Source organism: Dermacentor silvarum, chromosome 1 (genome assembly GCF_013339745.2).
Source record: "Dermacentor silvarum isolate Dsil-2018 chromosome 1, BIME_Dsil_1.4, whole genome shotgun sequence".
Lineage (NCBI taxonomy): Eukaryota > Metazoa > Arthropoda > Arachnida > Ixodida > Ixodidae > Dermacentor > Dermacentor silvarum.
The window spans coordinates 193,779,923-193,800,762 of NC_051154.1; the positions used below are offsets into that span (position 1 = coordinate 193,779,923).

General features: G+C 46.5%; 1 protein-coding gene across 1 annotated transcript in view; it reads left to right on the forward strand.

Annotated features, from left to right (window-relative positions):
* Window positions 1-14,772: 14,772 nt before the first annotated feature.
* Window positions 14,773-20,840, forward strand: part of LOC119436592 (folylpolyglutamate synthase, mitochondrial-like) — a 32,919-nt gene continuing 26,851 nt past the window's right edge. The window contains exon 1 of the mRNA XM_037703485.2: window positions 14,773-15,148. Coding sequence (XP_037559413.1) covers window positions 15,038-15,148 — 111 coding nt within the window. The 5' untranslated portion in view covers window positions 14,773-15,037. The remainder of the gene's footprint in view (window positions 15,149-20,840) is intronic.

The following is a 20,840-nucleotide window of genomic DNA, read 5'->3' on the forward strand; positions in this document are numbered from 1 at the left end:
GCTGTGAAAACAAGCTCGTAAATCGTGGGTAGCACAGGTTTAGTGTCGTCATGAATGTCAACACGTACAATGACTCATGTCAAAGTCATCAAAAACGACGGGCATATACAGTGGTGCTATAAAGGGGTACAAAGTTGCACATGCATGAAGTGGCATTATTGAAAACATATTAACAAAAGGCATGCGAGGGGTCGCTGCTGCCAGGAGAGTATTTGACCACAAAGACGGTCAATACACCTTCACCTGGCCGTAGGACTCCTGCACTGTGACCGCGACTAACCTCTGAGTTGAACGAACTGCGATCCATTAAATTCTTTGCACACGTGGTATTCTTTTTTCTTGTCTTTTTTTCGCTCTTACGGCGGAAATGTATAGCTCTGTGTGCTAGCAATCGCACTCTTGATGAAGGCCGGACCCCGGCCGATTTCTATATATATATATATATATATATATATATATATATATATATATATATATATATATATATATATATATGTGTGTGTGTGTGTGTGTGTGTGTGTGTGTGTGTGTGTGTGTGTGTGTGTGTGTGTGTGTGTGTGTGTGTGTGTGTGTGTGTGTGTGTGTGTGTGTTTCATTCATTCTGAGCTTCATTCTGAACGCCCGGTATATATAATTAATTCTGAACGCCCGGTATTCTATATATATTGGGTTTGATGTGTGCCGTGCTATATATAGGGCCTTCCTAGGCCACGAAAGTTGTGTTTGGGACATTCACTTTTTACTGAGTGCGTAATCATTGCTATGCCTATACCCAATGAGGAAACCCGTCCATCGGCCACGTAGTCCAAGATAGGGCCCGCAGAAGCGAGCCAATTGACCTTCGCGCTACACCTCGCTTCAACAAGAACTAAGCGGCGAGAACACAGCGCACGCGAAGCTATCGGCACTCTGTTCCCACGCAGATCGCCTTCAAGATAGGGCCCACACGGCCGCATCATACGCAGCCGCCGCCAGAGTACGCTTGATAATGGTTCGCATCGAGAGGAGGAAGCGTCATCGACCACGCCTACTTGCCAGGTCTACCAAACGTGACACGGTTCAATTGCGTCACGTACTACACCGCGCATCGACCAGTGCTCATCTTCCACGAAACAGGGGCATCATAGAAACCTAGCTACCATCATATAACATGAATTTGGTTTGGTTTGGTGCCTACATAGCACAACCCACTACGGGGGATTGGCCATGAATCGGGCGGCAGAGGGTAGAAAAAGGATGAATACTTAAATAGGATTTTCTTATTTAAGAATGAGATAATAAATGACTTCTAATCGTGAATCTTAATTTTCATGATATAGTATCTTAAAATTTGAAATTAATATTTTTGTTTTCTTGCTGTGGAAAGTAAAGCAGTAAAATTAGCATGGCAGTCTCCTTGTTTGCATTACACAATTAAATATGGCATCACATACGTTCCTATTGCAGTGTCCTAGTGCCGACGCCCCCAGAGACAGAATGATAGGTAGAGTAATGGCTAATCCGAGTTGGCGGAGGGGACGCGTCGTTTTCTATGCACGGTGAACCTACAACACTCTATAAAGAAATGATCCATAGTTTGCGTTCATTACAATAAAAACATAGAGGGGAAGGTGCCAAACCAGACCTATGGGAATATGGAAATTAAGCCTTGGTATTCGGCAACGCATTCGCGTAAATGAAACTTTAAATTTTCTTGTTGAACACCAGCTGCTGCGCCAAGGAAATCTAAGGTGCTGAAAATCGGTGTTATTTAATACACATGATTTGGCATGTTCTTCTTGGACGGAAAATTTATTAAATCTTGCAGAAGTGACGTATGCCGAAGGTCTTAGGATCCTCAGTACCGGGCCTTTAAGAGATGCCGCTGCTAGTGCGTCTGCAGATTCATTTAAAGTGAGTCCCACGTGCCCTGGCACCCATACCAGATGGATGAGGCGCAAATGTTGCGGGATGGATGAATGAAATTCTAGGAGAATAATAGATGAATTGGGCATTGATAAAGCAGAGCAAACAGACAAGGAGTCGGTTAAGAATACGGCTGAAGAAATAGATGTGGGAAGTTTTCGTAGAGCTAGGATAATCGCCAATAACTCTGCCTGAAATATTGGCGTAAAGTCGGGTAGTCGAAGAGAGAAAGACCAATTTAATGATGCCGAAAAAATGCCCACTCCTGCCTTCTCTTCACTGACAGAAGCATCTGCGGCTATTGCTGCATTTATTTGGAGGTTCTCGAGATGGTCATCTAACAAACCAATTAGGTATAGACTAGGCAGGAGCTTAGCGTTATTAGGAAATATATAATCGAATTCAATGCTTACTGTCGCAGATAGGTAAATTTTGGAAAACCACATCAGGGATTGTTATTTGTAATGGCTCTATATTTTTGCACAAAAACTACCTGAGGGCAATGCTGTCTGGACCAATGATTCTCAAGAATGCAGTCGGTTCTCGAATAAACAAATACGAGCGTCTCTGGGGAGAAGCATAGATGTTCAGTAATGTTTGGACTGTCAGTATACGGAATCGAGTTTAAAGAGAAGGCAGGTGAGTTTCATGATAAAGCCGAGGGGGGGCCGCCCCCCCCCCCCCCCCCCCACCCAGGCGCCCCCCTAACTTTAAGCACTGGTTCCGAAGCTGATTGAGCAATGTCACATGCTCAACACTATCATATGCATTTGACATGTCTAGTGACTAATGGCGCATACTGCCTTTGGCACCGTGTCAATTGAATACCGCTTTCTCAAGGTCAATATATGAGCCTCCCATATTGAGCACTGTGAGCAATCAATTTTACGAAATTTGAAGTTCACGCAATGGGCCTAATATTGCCTAACACGTAGCCGTCACCCGAATTTTTAAGCAAGGAAATTTTCCCCTCCAATGGAAGCCATGCCCCTCTGACGGAATAATTGATGATGTCTAATAAATAATCTTGTGATTCTTTATATAAAGTTTTCAACATGGACGAAGTGATTCCATCGGGGCTCGGAGCCGCGGATGGAAAGCTTAGTAAAACGTCTGATAATTCAGACTTGGAGATTTCCATAAAATATTCCTCAATTGGTGATATCAATGGAGCTAAAGTATGTTGGGAAGAAAAGTGACGCTCTAACCCTCTAGCGATTACCTCCAATGAATCCTTTATTTCTTCGGGAGACAAAACTGCGGATTCTGCATTTATCGGCTGTGGAATCATTTTCTAGGCGCACAGAAAGCTATACAGTGCGCGTTTAAACGCGCACTGTATGACTTATAATTGAATAGTATATCACTGTATAGTACATTGCACATTGTATGGTACTGTATAGCTTATAAACTTTTTTAGAGTGTGCACTCTAACCGTACCTTCGGCTGGTCGCCTCCATTTAGAGTCGAGCAGATACGGCGTTCCTCGAACTCAGAGGCAGAGAACAAGCACCTATGCCGAATGTGTCGGAGGAGGAAATGGCAGAGGCGAAACCACGTGGTTACAGCAAACGTCCGATTTCGCCTAAGCCAAAGCTCCCGACGCCATGCACCGGGAAAAAGTCATCGATGATTACCGACACTCTCTAATGAGAAATTTGAGCGCCGCTGTTTACGTGTTTTGAATTCGCGATATATTGAGGTAAAGAATTTGAATCTGAACGGCAGGGTCCTCTCGGCGGCGGCGCTGAGCCTCTGCACGGGCTAGAGTTACTGTATATGAGTAACTCTAGCACGGGCAGCTCGTTTAGCAGCAGCGGCAGACGAACTTCCATCGGTTGCGTCGCCCATTGTTCAGGCTCGCGCGGAGCGCATTCTCTAACGGGGGCGGCGCAGACGAAGTAGCGCATGCGCAGTGGGTCATAATATTTGGTATCTGTGAGCGCGCTCACCACATGCCTTAGTAATGACGTCATCGGCGACCGGGTGTCATGCCGGGTGACAGCAAACTTCTTCCTCCTTGCCCCTCCATCTCGGCCGCCATTAGTGAGCGAAGCGCGCGGCCTTCATTTCGTATCGCATGCGGCGCGTTGAAGCGCTTGCTTGAAACGCGACTGTTCTGGGCGCATTTTCACAAGGCTGTTCGTACGTAAGATATCTACGTAAGATATGTACTACCTTCAATTATTATTAGAATCTGCGTCGCTCAGACGAGGAAAACGAAAGGTAGAACAAGTTAAACGCAATCCTAAGCAGTCTTTATTACTGCTAATTGTTTCTCGGAATCGAATAGTGTTCTGTTTACCTGACGCATTTACAAAAACAAAGAGCTACATCAAACTATGCACACACAACACGGCGGAGACATTTATGTGCTAAATACCCTCAACGCGTTTTTTTTTTTTTTTTTTCCAATATGCATCCGCGCGCGTTTCTTTCGCCCTCAGTTATATGCCTTGGTTCCCGTGTGTGTGCGTGCGCTTTCTGCGTTTTGCTCTTTAGTCGGCGACTCTTCCATTATGCTCATTTTATGAGAAGTCATGCTGGTATTCATATTGCCAAAATGCACCCTTTGTTCGCCGCAGAGCATAAACGGGTTTTTACTCGTTCGTTGGCTGACGGTGAACTCGCGAACGCACCCACCCCTTGCCGCGTTCATCACTAACTGGGTGAGAACAGCGATCAGAACTTCCCACAGTAAGGACGCCTCCAAATGCCAAGAACTTTTTAATATTTTCAATGAACACACATTTACACATAGTTGAAATAAAGGAAACACGATTATTGTAGTGAATAATGAGCACTCTTTCTCGTTCACAAGTTTCCAAATATGATAACAGATTGAAACAAAGCAATCATTGCACATTGCATCTTCGCGCATTTGTAAGCGTATACATAAAGATAAAGGCACGCTTTCTCAAAACAAATATATTCATAATAAGACAAAACATTCAAACAAAACAATTATTGCACATAACATCACATTGCATAAAGGTAAGATCACCTTTATGAATTCCTGATATATAGGTATCCTGAGATATAGATAAAGACATTGCAACACAGCAATCATTGCATATTACAATAGTGAAAACTTAAAACAAAATTATTGCACGTTTGTAACGGCGTCCCTCATTGCAATACTCCTGCTACCAGACTTTTTTGAAGCCAGTCGCATACGGCGGAGGCATATCGCTCGCCGTTTGAGGTTTCGTTTGCCACGAGAAACCGCACAAAGCTTGCCCCCCTTGGTCATCCAACAGCACAGCAAGTCGGCATCGTTACAGTGGCTAGCATCGTGCTGCAGCCGAGCGCGTCTTCAAAAATGTAAAAAGCCTACGCTCACGCACAGCGCACATGTGTCCCGGTGTTTCTACGCTCACTAATGGCGCCGTTTTCCCGCGATAACGAAAGCCGCGCGGGTTGTTCGTCACGTGTCAAGCCTCGTCCAATGGGAGAGCGGAAAACGGTGAAGAAGTCAGGAGAGGGGTAGAGAGCGGGGAGGAAATTCTCCTTTTATATTTGAACAATGGTTTGCGCTACCTTTGGAACATACAGGGACCTATAGGGAGGGGGGTGATTTTCTCCGCCGCGGACGCCGACATTCCCGCCGACGCCGGATTATCTGCGGACGCGCCGGTGGTACGAGCGTTCGTTGAGACATCAGCATGCAGCATTGGCGGATCCAAAAGCCCCCCCCCCCCCCCCCCCCCACCCTCCTGAGCTTCCCCTCGTTTGCTGCATATTTTGATGCCGAAGATGCCACAAGGAAGTTTGCACTTTTGGGGGTGCATCTTTTGTCCCCAATCAGTAATCTTCATCTGTCTTGCCTGCGTTTCATTTCTTTCGGAAAGCGAACCGTTCGATTTCAAATCACTATAAGGTCGCCGCACGAGATCTCATAACGATTATTATTGTTACGTGACAAGATAAACCGCAAAAGAGTGCAACCTTTTTCTTTGAGTGTACACTCCAAAAACAGTATACACCCTTTGGGGCGTATCTTTGTCCCACAACGATAATCATCATGAATCTTTGTGCGTTTTCTTTCTTGAAATGAGGTGACTATAGTGCAAGGAGGATTAAAAAAAAATTCTTTAAAACCTCCTTGCTTAGGGTTCCTCGATGCGTGCGCCCCCCTCCGCCGCCGTGGAGGGTGGAGACAACCGCGTCGTCTGCTACGGCGTCCGCCATTATGATGCCCTCTCCGCAGGCAGCCTATAGCCAGGATAGGCAGCAAGCGGTACTTTGCGCAGCTGCACGTAGACTTCGTTATGTAAAACGTGTGGTACTTTAACGATATGACGAGAACACAAAGTTTTCGCATCGGCAGCGTGAAGGTCTCCTATTTACGTTCTGTAATCTTTATTTTTAGAGCGGAATTTGCAGCCGGTCTCGCTGGCAGCGGAAGGCTACAATACACGCCAGCTGCGTAAACACCTTAAGATAGCGTCTTGTTGGGCTATATATTGGTTAAACGTGCGAAACACACACACACACACACACACACACACACACACACACACACACACACACACACACGCGCGCGCGCGCGCGCGATTCCCATCGCATTTCGTTGTGTGTGTTTTGTGCCTTCAACAAAATTGTAAAAAAAACATTCGTGTTTTCAAATCAGTCATTAGCTACCCCATTTATGGACTGCATGCTGCAACGCAGGGTATTCTGATTTTTTTTATTTCGTTTACCGTCCTGTAAATGTGCAGATGGGTAAAAATTGTTGAATACATGTCAGATGATTTGGTGCTCTAGATATGGCTTTTGTGGCATTAAATCATGGCTCTCATGCAGGCATTGACTATGAAACCTTGTTGAGCATGTTTTCCGCAGCAATATAGCTTAAACCGGTAACTGTTATAAAGCAGTCGGTCATCGATATCTTTAAAATAAAGCGGCCACACGGCTTCTCAACGTAGAGGAAACAAAATGCATTCAATACATAGCAATTTCTCATGTCGTAGATTGTTTATTTGGTTGAGAATTTTTTCAAGAACAAGCGCTCCAACTCACTGCAAATTAACTGCAGCGCATGTCTTGCTTCCACTCCCACTTATTCTCGTGGCTTCGAGCTGGCGCGACATGCATGTCACGATTTTCATGTTATTAGAACGTGTCACCCATGGTCGTCAGACATTGTTGTCTCGTCATACCAATTTTGGTATATATCAAGTTAACGAAACGTCCGCAAGAGTACCAAGACCGTGGCACGCAAATCATGCCGCTGATGACATTCATGCTTTGATTTTCATGTTATAACCTGTCATTTATGTTCGTCATGCAGTCATCTTGTGGCATACCAATTTTCGTATTCATCCCATTAACGAAACGGCCAGGGAAGCACCAAGACCGTGACACGTAAATCATGCCGCTCATGACATGCATGTCATGATTTTCATGTTATGACCTGTCATTTATGTTCGTCATGCAGTCATGTTGCGCCATACCAGTTTTAGCATACATCCCATTAACGAAAGGGCTAGGAGAGCACCAAGACCGTCGCACGTAAATCATGCCGCTCATGACATTCATGCTTTGATTTTCATGTTATGACCTGTCATTTATGTTCGTCATGCAGTCATGTTGTGGCATACCAATTTTCGTATACATCCCGTTAACGAAACGGCCAGGAGAGCCCAAAGTCGTAGGCGTAAGGTCGCCGCACGAGATCTCATAACGATTATTATTGTTACGTGACAAGATAAACCGCAAAAGAGTGCAACCTTTTTCTTTGAGTGTACACTCCAAAAACAGTATACACCCTTTGGGGCGTATCTTTGTCCCACAACGATAATCATCATGAATGTTTGTGCGTTTTCTTTCTTGAAATGAGGTGACTATAGTGCAAGGAGGATTTAAAAAAAATTCTTTAAAACCTCCTTGCTATAGTGAGGGCCCCGCCTCTCGCTCGTGTGCGTTACTTCTCACTTGAGAAATTAAATTTAAATTGTGGGGTTTTACATGGCAAAACCACGACCTGATTATCATGGTACGCCGTAGTGGGGGACTCCGGAATAATTTGGACCACGGGTTCTTTAACGTGCACCTAAATCTAAGTATACGGGTGTTTTCGCATTCCGCCTCCATCGAAATGCGGCCGCCGTGGCCAAGATTCAATCTCGTGACCTCGTGCTTAGCATGGAGGGAGGAAAAAAAATTTTCCTTCCTCCATGGCCACTAAGCAACCACGGCGGGTGAGAAATGCTCGTGGGTTATGGGTTGTGACGGCTTTGGTATGGTTAAGGTGGCTAGAATGGCACCCTAGTATGGTGGCTAGCGTCGGCGTTGGTGACAGGAGGTTGATGATGATGATGGCCTTTGTTGTTGTTGCCTCTCGTGCCGCTCAGTTACAGTAGCTCAGTCTTTCCTACTTCTTTTCGTTGCTGTGTGCTGGTTTAATTTCCTTTGAACAGTTTATGTTGTTTTTAGTGTTTTGGATCTGCCATGACTCTAGTAAATTCAGTCTTTTTCGGCGATGGCGCTGCATGCGTAGTCGAGAGAATAAGTCCTGCATGACGTCGTTTTGGTGTTGTAATGATCCTAGGAAGCAATATCAGTAGAGAGAGAAAGACAGAGATGTTAGCAAGTTATAAAACAACTGGCTACCCTGTGCGGTGGTAATGTGGCAGATGAAAGTAAAGATGATATATGGACAAGACAGAGAGAAACACACACACACACACGCACGATCATGCGCGGATCCAGCGGGGATGCCTGGATGTCGAGACCCCCCTCCCCCACTCCTAAAAATTTGTGGGAGCATTGCCAGCTCGTACGGCACGCGAGAAACTCATGAAGTCCTTCTTACCACTTGTTAATATAACTGCCCTTTTGCTCTGGAGAGACAAGTTGAATGGTTATTAAGGAGAACCCGCCGGAACGTATAAAAACCTCGTCATCATCGTCCCCATGCAGTCACGTCTCAAAGTCAGACCATCCCACAGAACTAAACGCACCCTCTTCTCTGAACCTTTAAATTTCAATCCTGTCAATATGATATTTTTGGTGCCGGTCCCACATCACACTCGCATATTCTAGCACAAGGGTCAGATATGCAGTTATAACTTCACCTTTATGGGATCAAGATTACACTTAATTCCGTATTTCATATTTGAATTCGATCACATGTTTCGTTCTTTTAGTCAGTCGTATGTATGTGGTCTTCGTTGTAGAGGAGTTCATATATCAATACGACCCACATAAATAATCCTCGTTATACATGTCATTTCGTTATAGGGGCGTTCGAATAGGGACGCTCGAATTCGAATGTATTATTACGTGTTGTTTACAGAAGTGTTAAATAATATTTTATTGCCAAGTTGCAGATCGAATTGTAAACGTGATACTTATTGAGTTTTAACTTCACATGATACTTAGTAGCGCAAAAACTCGAAATAAAAGAAAACAGTGAGAGGAAACGAACAGGCTTAAACAAATAAGCCAGCCGTAATTTGTGCGTGTGGCACGAACTGCCGCGCCGTAGCCATGGCAACCAGGCGACGCCACACAGACACGGCTCCTCTAGCTCGCCAGCTGCGCGCTACTGCGCATGCGCCGTGACGTCATCCTGGCGCGTCCGCGCTTGCCACTCGAGAGAAATAAATAAATAAAAAAATTACACCATCTTCCCGTAGGGGAACCCTGAGTAGTATGCGAAGCAGCCATGGGGTCGACTCAAGGTAGTTTTATCAGCTGTATAAACTTGGACATGCAGCAGCACCAGCAACGCGCAGAACTGTTGTCGATGCCGTCGGCGTTTTGCCCGCGTTCGCACCGAACGCGCGCGGCGTTGGTGACTGTTGCCGGTGCCTCTGGGGCGCCTACCGTCGCGCGTCTAACCTAAGCTGCTTCGCATTATCGCGCCCGGAGCCGCAGGTGTTGCCATTCGTTGCGCAATCCGGAGAGGAGAGAAGCGTCGGAGAGGAGAGGAGGAATGCCGAGAGGAGATGAGACAAGGAGAGGAGAGGAGGGGGGATGCGCATGCGCAGTGCAGGTGTGGACGCCGCACGGCGGAGGGAGGGAGTGACATAGCCCCCACCATAAGATGCTTCGCATCTAAAACAAAATGAACGTTCTTGGCAAGGCAGGATTCGAGCCCAGGTACCCACGGTCCGAAGGCGACCCTTTTCGCGGCGCAGCCGTGGGTGCTGCCATGTTTGATCACGTGGTGACGCGTTCATTGCTTGCCTCAGCCGCCTCCGCGTTTACAATGAAAGCGCGTGACACCGGTGCGGCGCAGCAAACCTCCGTTTCGACGCATATCGTAGACGGGGACAGTAAGGTTTTTTTGCTTCGGTCTTCCACCGCCGGGTTCTTCTTTCTTGCTGTTTTACTTTGTCTTTGCACTGTTCTCGAGCTTCGGTGTTCAAGGACTCGAAATCGTGGATGTCAATAATTATAACAGAATTTAATTGCAGACGACAGAGGTTACCCTGCGAGTATATAATAAACAAGGAAAGCGAGTACACACATGAATGCGGCTGAGCAAAGGCCTCGGGGCAGTCCGGCGGTCGGCGCCACTCGAACCTGCCGAGCTGCCCACGCCGTCTCGCTCCCGACCCAAATACTCCCGAAAAACTCCCTTCTCCAGATGCCTCTATAGCGGCGCGCCGTGCGATTTATTGCGCTCGCAAGACCCAGCGCGCGAAAACCCCTGCCGCTCCCTTTTTCGCCGAACCCCGTCCGGCCACCGCCGCTCTGCAGGCGCCCTCGGGAAGCGACTCCGGTCGCGAGCTAGCCGCACAACATCGCAAGGAAACAAATACACAAACACACAGAGACCCCAGAGAAGGCGAGCGACCACGCATTCCAACTAAACACAAAGACTGCATACATGAGTCAACTAAGGCGCATATTCACAACGACCTTACACCCCGCACCCAAGATCGTTATTACAACCTAACTGGTTGTTATGCACGATGAACTCGAGGTGTCGTCGTGAATCCTGCATGCACATACGTGGAAACAAACCACAAAATAGAATAATTAAATGATAAGTAATGAATTGGTTACATGAAACACACTTGGGGGCATGACAAGTTTCAGAATGAAAACAAAACACGGCATTGAATATGGCGTACATGTGCACCACTACATTAACAATAGAAACACACCGTAATGACATGATATAAAACACTGTAACGCACATTTCATATGAAAGCACATGCAGTCTCTCCGGGTGGCTCCCGGGCACAATTCCCAGAGACCACCAAAAGGGCTACTCCTGCATTTGGTCCCCTGCACGGCTTTCCTGCGGCACCCAATCGGCTCTCGTGAACCGCGATAATGCATCGGCATTCGCGTGCTCCGTCCCTTTTCTGTGGCTGACGGTGACGTTGTTACCCGCCGGCGTGGCTCAGTCAGCTAAGGCGTTGCGCTGCTGAGCACGAGGTCGTGGTATCGAATCCCGGCCCCGGCGGCCGCATTTCGATGGAGGCGAAATGCAAAAACGCCCGTGTGCTTGCGTTGTAGTGCACGTTAAAGAACCCCAGGTGGTCAAAATTAATCCGGAGCCCTCCACTACGGCGTGCCTCATAATCATAACTGGTTTTGGCGCGTAAAACCCCAGAAAGAAGAAAGAAGACGGTGACGTTGTACCGTTGTAGTGCCAGCGCCCAGCGGACAAGCTTCGCACCCGCGGGGTGCGTCGTAGTTAAGTAGGTCAGAAGATTGTGATCAGACACGATATTTATTCGGGCACCGTAGACCCACGTGTCAAACTTACGGAGGGCCCAGATTACAGCAAACGCCTCCCTTTCTATGGTTGCCCATATCATCTGAGTGCCGTTGAAGCGATGGCTCGCAAATGATATGGGCCGCTCTTCCCCCGACTCGGTCATCTGAGCCAAGCAAGCGGCTGCGGCGTTTGGCGACGCATCTGTGAACAGCCAGTACGGCTTAGAGGAATCTGGAGTCGACAACATCGCCGCCCTACACAGGGCTTCCTTCAAATCGTTAAATGCCCGGTCCGCCTCTACGCCCCAGGGGATTTGATTCGGCACCTTCCTCCCTGTCAGTTCAGTTAGTGGTTTAGCTATCTCTGCGTAATCTCTTACATAATTCCTGTAATATCCGCAGAGACCCAAAACGCTTCTGAGCTCGCGCTTTGTGCGTGGTGTCTGTAGCTCCCGAATGGCCCTAACTTTTTCCGGATCTGGACCATGTCGCCCTGAGCCTACGACATGCCCCAGGTATTTTATTTGATGCGCCGCGACCTGGCATTTCTGCAGATTCGCCGTCAAGCTTGCGTCGCACATAGCGATTAGAACATGCTCGAGGTGTTCCAAATGGTCGGCCCACGTTCTGGAAAACACGGCTATGTCATCTAGATAAGCGCAGGAATATTCCTGATGTATTGCGAGAAGGTCGTTCATTGCCCGTTGGAAAGTGGCGGGAGCGTTCTTCAACCCGAATGGCATGACACGCCACGCGAATTGGCCCAAATGTGTCACAAACACTGTCTTGTCTTGACTTTCCTCATCCATGGGGATCTGCCAATAACCCCGCCTAAGATCAATGAGAGTGATGAAATTTGCTCTCCCTACTCGATATATAAGCTCCTCCTGGCGAGCCATAGGAAACGCGTCATCCACGGTACCTGCATTTAATGCTCTGTAGTCGACACAAAGCCTAAGGGAGCCATCTTTCTTGGTAGCACACACCACAGGATGACCAAACGCACTTGTGGTCGGGTAAATTAATCCCAGAGCGAGCAACTCGTCGATTTCCTTGGCTATCTCCTTCCTAAGGAGGTCAGGTACGCGATACGGGTGACCCTTTTTCGGCGTGTACCCCTCGTACAGTGCAATTCGATGCTCACCTATCCGCGCCTTTCCTGGTTGCCCCGAAAACACGTCGTTGTAGGATCGGAACAACGCGCGTATCTGAGATTCGTGGCTTGGCGACAAGTGTTCTGTCGCAGTCGCTGGCAACTCACTGTCCCCCTGTTCCTTCAAGGATGGGCTGCACTCTACTACCCCGAAGTCTTCATCATCGTGGAAGATTACGCTCGTGTGCCCTATTCTAGCATGATAGGGGCGAAGGTGGTTAGCATGCACGGTTTTTCATTTCCCGCCTTCCACGATTAGCTCGTACGAATTTTGGCGCGGTTTTGCGACCTTATATGGTCCGTGCCACCTCGACTGCAGTTTCCCGTGCTCTTCCGTGCGGAACAATAGGACATCGTCACCGATGTCGAACGTTTTTACTCGGGCGCGGAGATTGTACTGGGAGGCGTACGCGTCTTGCTGCCTGCTAGCCGTCAGTCCTGCCATTTCGGCAGCTAGCTGCAGCTGCTCACGCAACTTCTCAAGGTAATCACCTGCAGCCGTATGCAAATCCGTTACACACAGAGCATATCTGTGTCCCCGTGCCGATGGTGGGTTCAATGGCCCAATTACATCAATGTTAACTACCTGGAACGGGTAGCTTGGCCGGGTAAGCGGCGTGATCGGGACACGGTCTATGATCTTACGGTCAGACCGGACCTGACAACCGTGGCATGTCTGACAATGTTGTTTAATGTCCCTGTCAACGCCAGGCCAATAGAAAGACATCTTTATCCTATTGGCTGTTTTCCTTATACCAATAAGGTGCCCACCCCATGGTGACTCATGGGCAAGGAGCAGGACCTCCTTCCTTCTCTCACTAGGCAGAACCAGCTGCTCATAGACCCTGGCGGCAATTTTGTCCTTGTGAAAAAGTATCCCGTCACGAACAAACATTCCATGGCTGCCTGCCTTACCCTGTTTCCATGCATCGAATAGACTCGGATCTGCTCTCTGCGCCTCCCGAAAGGCCTGATTTTGCTCTGTTCTAACATAGTCAAAGCTCGCCTCTCCCTGCGCCACTAAGCCAACTTTGGCAGCTTCGTCTACGTCTGCGCTCGTAGCAGGGTCACCTAAGCTCTGCTTTTTTAGTGTTATTGACGCATGCGCAGCAGGAGTTGACTGACGATGACTCGCCTCCCCTTTCCCCCTTTTTTCTCTTTCTGGCCGTTGCGAATTGTATAAATTTGCGCAGGCTTCAATAAAGGTGTTGTTGGCAGTCAGCGCTCGTCCTGTGTTCTCTCTTGTCCGTGTTTTTTGGCGCTGTTTTAAATATGAATGATCCGTACCAACTAGCTCGCACCCAAACCCTTCTGAGTCATTCTTCGCGCCACACAGTTAATAAACCTGGTTTATTTCACTCTAATATTGTTTTCTTCGATCATTGTCCCTGATCAATAACCACCAACAAGAAGTGCGTGCAAAATGACACAAGTAAAATTTTCTTACGTAGCCTTCATGGTGCGGATATACCAGTTACTTTTAGAGGACAGTGGTGAAAACAACAGTTCACCTGGCTAAAACTACATTTTTCACCGGCCTTCAAGAGTCATGGGCGCACCGAAGCAACTAAAACATTAAAAAAATGTACTGCACAGAGGTTCTGCGAGAAAAACTGGGCGTCCGCCAGCGTCCGCGTAGCGAACGCGCGCGCGCTAGCAGACGACGCGCTTGACAACGACAGCAAAATTGAAGACGTCGCGTTGTATAATCCATGCCTCAAATATATATGTTTGGCAAAATGGTGTAAACATAAATTTGCAGTTGAAATAAAGCGCTATTTTAAGAGCGTACTATGCGCAATCGGCCTCGGCGCCCGCAGCGAAAGTACGTTGAATATGCCGCGGAGCGCGTCTCCGCCCCAATCCAGTTCGCTCGCAGCGCCCTCGCACTATTTTTCCACACGCGGCGCCTCAGCGGCAGAGCGCCGTTCGGCCCACTCGACCATTGTCTAGTACACTCTACTCCATACATGCGTCCATGTGTTTCGACGTCGTTGTACACGAGGCTGTGAAAACGAGGCAGCTGACGTAGGGAGTTGAGGGAATGTGGAATTGTGGGGTGAGCAGCAGCCGATGATTACTCAGGGACGGTCGGTGGGCTAAGCGGGCCGTTACTGTCATCGCGCTCGTGCTCGTATCGCGCTGGCAGGGAGGCAAGTTTAGCACAGTCGGACTGCGTTGCTGTGTCACTTTCGGTTTTGCTGTGTTGGCTTGGATGTCAGAAACCTGACTCGGAAGTTGTACCATCCTACCAAACTCGGTTCTGGTGGCTCTACACTTGCCCAGTCTGGAATGAGAAACCTGCTCTGCCGCCTGATGATGGTGAAGCCAACTCAAGTTAGAACTGTCTCTGGAGTTCCCGCCAAGCCGAAACCGACCGTGTCGACTAAACGGTGCTATGAGGTGAGATCTGCAGCTGATAGTCACCCGATACTTCCTGTATGTGCCGGTCTGCAACGTCTGCGTCAGATTGCAGCTCGCGTAATACACATTCTGCTGGCACTTGCGCAGCTCCGTTTGACTCGCGGAAGCGCTTTTTTGAAACGCTTGATCATCGAATAGAATCAAATGTTATTTTGCTAGAGCAGTAGTTTCTGACATTGCGGTTCGGAAGCTTGCCTATCGTCGTTTTGCACTTGTTCACGAACTTGATGGGGGTCAGCTGCTCAGGAAAGATCTCGCGCCGTGTTAACATCATGCAGTTGGGTGCAGTTTTCGTCTGTCTAGAACCTGTTTCATCTCCCGCTGTACGAGTGGTGAGCAACGTGACTGAATCAGTTTTCTTAATTAATCTGCAGTAACTGCGCCGCATGCACGATGTCAGCAGATGTACCACCAGTTTTGTAATATGTATGATAATACACCGTTTCAAAGCTTATGATTAGTTTATCGATGCTTTACCTCTGAATCCCAGTTTACTAATGTTGACTACTACTACTTTCAGTAATCTTAGCACGCTTCTTAGGTAATCTAGCCAATGTTCTAAAATACACACACTAAAAAGAGAACAGAATAGAGTATAACGGCTTTAAAGCTAAGTGCTTGGGGCTTCCGAAATCATTCGTTATACACGTAAGTTTGTTGTAAAGGACGCGCAGCGCACCACTCACAATAGAACCAGGACACATTTATTTCTTCATTATATAGGTCATTTCATTCTAGAGGCGTTTGACTGTACTTTCTAAAATTCATTGACGTATGTGCAACTATGGAGTTGTGAAGTATGGTGTATGCATATCTTCTACCGTCCTTACGTGCTAAAGTGTGTGTTGTGTGTGTGTGCACGTGCATTTGCACGTGTGTCTGTGCGTGCCACTTTTATCACCTTATTTGCTTCTGGAGCAAATGGTGCCCAAAACAAATTTTTATTACTTCTACAGTTATCAAAGTAAGCGTCATCAAAAGTACTGAACAATACCTTCATTGAAGGGACCACACTCGTCTAGACTAGTGAACATATGTATAACCCAATCAGAGCTGTGCATATGAATAGCAGGACAGATACAGTGGTGATGTTATCATGTCACTGATCTCAAGACAGCCTCTTACTGAGTTGCCACATAAACATTGTTTCATTTTTCACAGTGAAAGAAGGTAGTGCAATGTCCACCATTGCTAGTGAACCTGGGGCCATATCTTGTTCCATTCCATTTCCTATTCTGTCCTTATCCATTGCACCAAGTGGTCAATCTAGACAATAACAGGGGTGTGCTATCCTCTGCAGTGGCTATGGTGTGCTTCTGCTGAGCGATTCCCAGCAGCTGCAGCTAGCATTCCGATAGGGCTGGAATGCAAAAAATACAAATGTATGAAGTGGGTGTACATTAACTTCGTGGTTCAAATTAATCTGGAGCCCTCCACTACACTCTAAAAAAAAGTTTACACCCTTTGGGTTGTATCTTGTCCCCAAATAATAATCGCCATATGTCTTGTCAGCATTTCCTTTAACGCTGCGAGCCCGGTACTTCCTAGTAAGGAAAGCCTCGCGCGTTATCAGCGTGACACAGCATTCTCGGCAGGAAAGTAGCGAGCGCCGAGTTTTCAAGAAAGGAAACAAGAAAGGAAACGCAAGCAAGGCAGATGACGATTATTGCTTGGGGACAAGATACGACCCAAAGGGTATAAACTTTTTTTTAGAGTGTACGGCATCCCTCATAACCCGCTGTGGAGTTTTGGGACATTAAACTCCACACTTTAATTAAAATTTTTAGGTTAGGAAAAGAAAAGTCTCCCATAAAGTTTCTTGCTAAGCATTTCAAAAAAAAAAAAAGTTTCCATGTGTCGAGATTTACTTGAATTCTGTTGGTTTTCAGTGTAAAAACACATCTTTTGTCACTTTCTCTGTGTGTTGAAGCCTTAATGGTATATAGAAATGACGTAGGTGCGATTGTTCTGGCAATCAGTGTATTGATTTCCCAAATAATGTTGTTTTGATTACATGCAATCATCAAGGAAGAAATACAAGTCCACTTGTTGTTGTCCGAAAGCTGAGCACAGTTGTGTTGTATGGGTGTCTTTTCTTTTTCATTGTGCTGAACTTCCATTGTTTTTGATAGTGTAATAAGTACTGCTATATGCCACTTCTGTGTCCATTCTGTTGTTTTAATTGGTGGTCTCAACCAGCGAGTTTAAAAGGACACTAAAGAGGAATATTAAGTTCATCTGTATTTGTTCTCTGCATCTGCATCTGTACAGCAGTATAAGTTACACTACTGCTGTAACAAAATGGCCTTTCTTGGCAGGAAAGCAGGCTTGGTAAGACAGAAAATATGTGTAAACTAAAGACGTGTGGTGCCGCCACTGAATTTTCTGCACCAGCACGCTCCGACATCACGGATTTTGACAGCGTCTACTCCAGTATGTTTAATTTTTGTGTTGTTGGTAGATAAGAGCTACATTGCAGACTAAAGCAACCAAAGACTCAACCTACTGAGCTTTGCGGACTTTTGTGTGAAAATGGCCAAAATACGAAAACATAGATGGAAATCCTTGACGTCGCTACTTTGGTTTAGGTACGACATAAAAAAAAAAAAAAAGAGAGAACCTTGGCCTTCATTTTCCCTGCTAGTAGTCAACCCTGTTTCGCTAAATGGGTGAAAGTAGAGTTTTGAAAGAATTAACACTCTAGCCTTCTAAACTCGTTTAGTGTTGGTGTTTACTGTCCGTGAACACCATGTTTGTCTCTGTCCTTGTGGAAGTCCTCCATTCTGTGGCTTTCAGTGTAATCCTTCTCTTTTTATGGTCTCTATTGTCTCTTCTTCACCATGTGTTCATTGCTGGTTGTACGCGATGGTATAACATTGTAGCATTGTTTAACTTGCATTGCGTGAATAAAAATGTGTATGTTTGGCTTTCAATGATCCACAAGTCACTAATGGGCTGAAAACAATCCACAAGTGGCTGATTATGGACATTATTAATAGACAGTGAACAGGACATGGCACATTGCTCTTTCGTCTCCTGCTTTTTAGGGTAATCACTACTTTGAATGATATTCACTGGCAGGAAACTTTTGTCAAGTGCATGTCAACTAACTTGGTGCTTTTCCAGCATTTCTAATGGACTTGTTGCTGTCATTCTCTCTTCCCTCTTTTTTTATATGTATTCTTTGTAATTCCTGTATCTTCCTTTTCTATGCCCTTCGTATTGTCCTGCTTCTTGAAGCAGGTGGGCATTGCATCCCGTCTGAAGGCAGTTGCTAGCTGTCTCTGAATCTCTTAAATATGTTTTTTACATTGAATAAACTTTTGAAAACTTGTCCCTAAGTGTAAATCTTGTCTTTCAACAGAGCTCACACTTGCTTTCCCTGGTTCACACCAGCGGGCTTTGTTGTAATTGCACTAGAAGCATCTGCAAGCTCAATGATGCTACGAGGTCTGTTAAAAAAGTATCCGACCTTATTTTTTTTTTGCGAACACCTGATGGATATGAAACAAGCGCGCTTGCATAAGCCAACCTTGAACCTTCGTGCGTATGCGCAAATTTTTTCCCACCTGCCGATAGCGTCAGTCGCTGGGATGCAGCGTTTGAGTGAGGTAGTGTGCAGTGCTCTCATCGGTTTTTTTATTGCAAGGAAAATGACGGAGCGACTGGAGCAGCGCTACTGCATCAAATTTTGCCACAAACTGGGCGACAGCCAAGTGGAAACCATTCGGAAGATTCAGACGGCTTTCAGTGATGATGCTATGAGCAGCACGGAGATTCAGGAATGGTACAACTGGTTTAAAGACGGCCGCACAGCGGTGGAGAGCAAGCCACGCTCTGGTCGGCCATCAACATGCCGACATGACCAGGTCATTGCCGAAGTGAACGCTGTGGTGATGCGGGACTATCGTTTGACTATCTGGGAAATTGCAGAAAAGGTGGGCATCAGCAATTTTTCTGTATATTCTATTATGACCGAAGATTTGGCCATGAAGAGAGTTGCGGCGAAATTCCTGTCGAAGCTGCTCACGGTGGAGCAAAAGCAACTTCGTGTTGAAGTCTCACAGGACATGCTGGATTCCACAAACAGTGACCCCGACTTCATGAACACCAAAATCACTGGTGACGAGTCTTGGGTGTACGGATACGACCCGGAAACCAAATCCCAGTCACAATGGAAGCATTCCACGTCACCAAGACCAAAGAAGGCCAGCCAAGTGCGCAGCAACGTCAAAGTGATGCTGACTGCTTTCTTTGACTCCTGCGGTGTGGTACACCACGAGTACGCACCACAGAGTCAAACAATCACCAAAGAGTACTACAGGGATGTCCTCCGTCGCCTACGTAATGCTGTGCGGCGCAAGAGACCAGAGTTGTGGTCAACAGGAAATTGGCGCATCCATCACGACAATGCTCCTGCACGTTCCTTGCACTTGATTCAGTCTTTTTTGGCGAAAAATCAGACTCCTGTAGTTCAACAGGCTCCTTACTCTCCTGATATGGCCCCCTGCGACTTCTGGCTGTTTCCCAAAATCAAGAGGCCATTGAAAGGAGCGCGATTTCAGACAAGAGAGGACATTATGGCTGCAACGACAGCTTAGCTAAACTCTATTCCAAAAGAGGCCTTCTCGGAATGCTTCCAACAATGGCAGCACCGCTGGGAGAAGTGTATGTAGTCCCAAGGAGACTGCTTTGAGGGTGATTAGGTTTCCAACGCTCCAGTTATGCCAGTTTTTTTTCTTCGGCCAAAGGTCGGATACTTCGGATACAGACCTCGTATATGCTATGGGGATGGCCATCCTCGTACACAAAAAGTGGTGGCAGTCGAACATGTAGTACTGCTACTGCATCTACATAATGCATCATTCTGAAGGTTGTCTACAGTAGGAACGAGAAGAAGGGGGGGAACCGAGGGGCCCGATTTTTATTATTCAGAACCGTATGAAGCCAAAAGATAATGAAGCCAAGGAAAGCATAGGGGAAATCATTTGCTGTTTTTAATTGAAATGAGAAATGAATGAAAAAAATCTTGCTGGCTGGTGGAAGCCGAACTTGCATCCTACATATGCAGAGGATGTGGATTCAGTGTATGTGTTCAAAACAACACATGATTTCCACTATGCTTTCCTTGTCTTCATTATCTGTTGGCTATATTCGGTCTACAGGAAAGTTTCACAAAGATTTGCTAGCATCATTTGCTGGCTACAACCCTATTTAAGGTTGTTGCCTGTGTCCAGTGCCCTCTGTTGATCATACTTTGTGAATGTGTAGCATTCATGTGCAAATAAATGCAGTTAAGTTGCTTCAGGTCAACCTTACTGTGCTACGATTAGTTTATGTATGCCTAGTGACTGTGCAAAGCAAGTGAAAGTGAAGAATGATGTGATGCCAGGCTGCAATTATTGGAGTAGCATTTATTGTGCTTACGGGCTGATTGAGCTCACTAAAGGTGTTTCAATGTGAAGTGCATGTGCTCTCTATTGTTATGCTGTCAGCTCTAGAAAAAATATACTCTGAGGTGCTAGAAAAGTGCTATAATTCAATTTTATGCTATCAACTAGATCATGAGTGCAGCAGAAGTTAAATGGAAATCAAATGAAACCTGCGTGCATAATGAATGCTCGAGTGTAATTTATTATTTAATATTTTCTTTAAGTTCAAATACTCTCTG